General features: G+C 31.2%; 1 protein-coding gene across 1 annotated transcript in view; it reads right to left on the reverse strand.

Moving 5' to 3' along the window:
• The window catches only part of LOC119590844 (phosphatidylinositol 3,4,5-trisphosphate 3-phosphatase TPTE2-like), a gene marked incomplete at its 5' end in the record, with an annotated part of 9,758 nt that overhangs the window by 271 nt on the left and 7,853 nt on the right, over nucleotides 1-1,634 (reverse strand). Inside the window, 2 exon segments of the mRNA XM_037939601.1 lie at nucleotides 1-1,216; nucleotides 1,410-1,483. The exon segment at nucleotides 1-1,216 is cut by the window's left edge and continues 271 nt beyond it. Of these exon segments, the coding sequence (XP_037795529.1) occupies nucleotides 1,096-1,216; nucleotides 1,410-1,483 (195 nt within the window).

Consider the following 1,634-nt stretch of genomic DNA (forward strand, 5'->3'; position numbering starts at 1 on the left):
TGTAATGATCATTATGTTCTTTATCACAGGGTTAAGACAATCAAACAGTGCTACAAAAAAGATTAGACAAAGGAGTATATACTTGTAAATTATTGTTGTGAGTATAAATAATAGTGACAGGAATTACAAGTTTGGACATATATCACAGTATGAACGAAAATTAATTGAGTCAGTAATTCATACAGATACATAATATATCCAAAAAAAATATAACTACACAGAAGACCAAGTTGCTAAAATAAAACATATATAGGGCAACAGTCATACATTATGATGTTGATAGTACATGGATATTTTACGTTCAATTTCTATTGCCCATAAATATCAATGGGGATGTTAAAAAATGCCATACAAAAGTTACCCTGAGCAAAGATTGGCTGTTAATATACTATCTGAATGCAAACTGAAAGATGGGTTTGCACCTTATACAGACGACTGATTATTTTCCCACAGTAGCAATCATTCAGTTTTATCAACAGCAGTAAGTTTAAGAGTAATAAGTTCTGTTTATATTTTCAGTCAATGAAACAGCACTCATAAATAAATACTGATGTATAGTACACTGGCAGTACATATTATGCAAAGATTTCATTATCAAGAGCACCAAGTAAATATTATAATTTTAAATTAATTTATTCCATACAAAAAAAAAATCATGTTCCATATTTGAAATTTATAAATAACACAAGCTTATTGGCAAAACAACAGAAATCAAATTAGCTTTTCTGAAATAGAATTATTCTAAAATATCACTCAACATTGTAATTATATTTCTACGGGAAGGCCATGTTGCAGAAGACTCGTAAGGAGTGTCATGAAAGATATTCCATTTAGAAGTTTAGCAAAAACTCTAGTCTAGCATAGTCTCTCTTTCTCTAAGTTGCCATTCTAAATTTGCAGATGAAATTAAGATATGTAATGTATTCTTAGATTCCAACCCATTTTTAAGAAGTTTTAGCTACTCTGTAATGCAATTTTCCCCCCCTTATTCTAAACCAAAATTTAAATAACTTGATTTTCCTTCCTTTACCTGTGGAGCAGAAATTTAACACCTCATCATGGAAATCAAGATATTACTAGTAATTGAAGAAATGATTAATAGGCTTTTGTCATCGTGTCCTCTTCAAATTCAACCGTAACACCAAAATCTTCCTGAAATACGTTCCACGTTTTGCTCTTGTGTGGGTTGTCCAGCTCATGACGACTCAGTTCAAGCCTGTTAAGAATGAATGAGAGATGAAATGAGAATTCCACAAAGTCTTCATTGTTTTTTAAGGATTACCGAAGAGAAAATCTATGTAGAGATAAAAACTGAAGATGTGAGCAATTTTTAGATATTTCGATGATTACTGACAGGCCATGAAGATAGTAATAATAATAAAAGGCTCGACAAAAGCACAAGCACTTGCCTTCCTCCGGATATGAAGCCAGTGTGGAACCAGAAGAAGAATGGACTATTTTCATATCCCTTTGGAATATTCCTCTGTAAAAACAGTATCAAAAATTGAAAAAAAATGTGCAACCATTATCTCATTTCTATGCAAAATACAATCTTTGATGTAGGTAAAAACAAAGATTACAAATTACAAATAGTATAAAGATGAACGTCAAAAATACATTACCAGACCATCAGA

The sequence above is a fragment of the Penaeus monodon genome, chromosome 27 (assembly GCF_015228065.2).
Source record: "Penaeus monodon isolate SGIC_2016 chromosome 27, NSTDA_Pmon_1, whole genome shotgun sequence".
In the NCBI taxonomy this organism is placed as follows: domain Eukaryota; kingdom Metazoa; phylum Arthropoda; class Malacostraca; order Decapoda; family Penaeidae; genus Penaeus; species Penaeus monodon.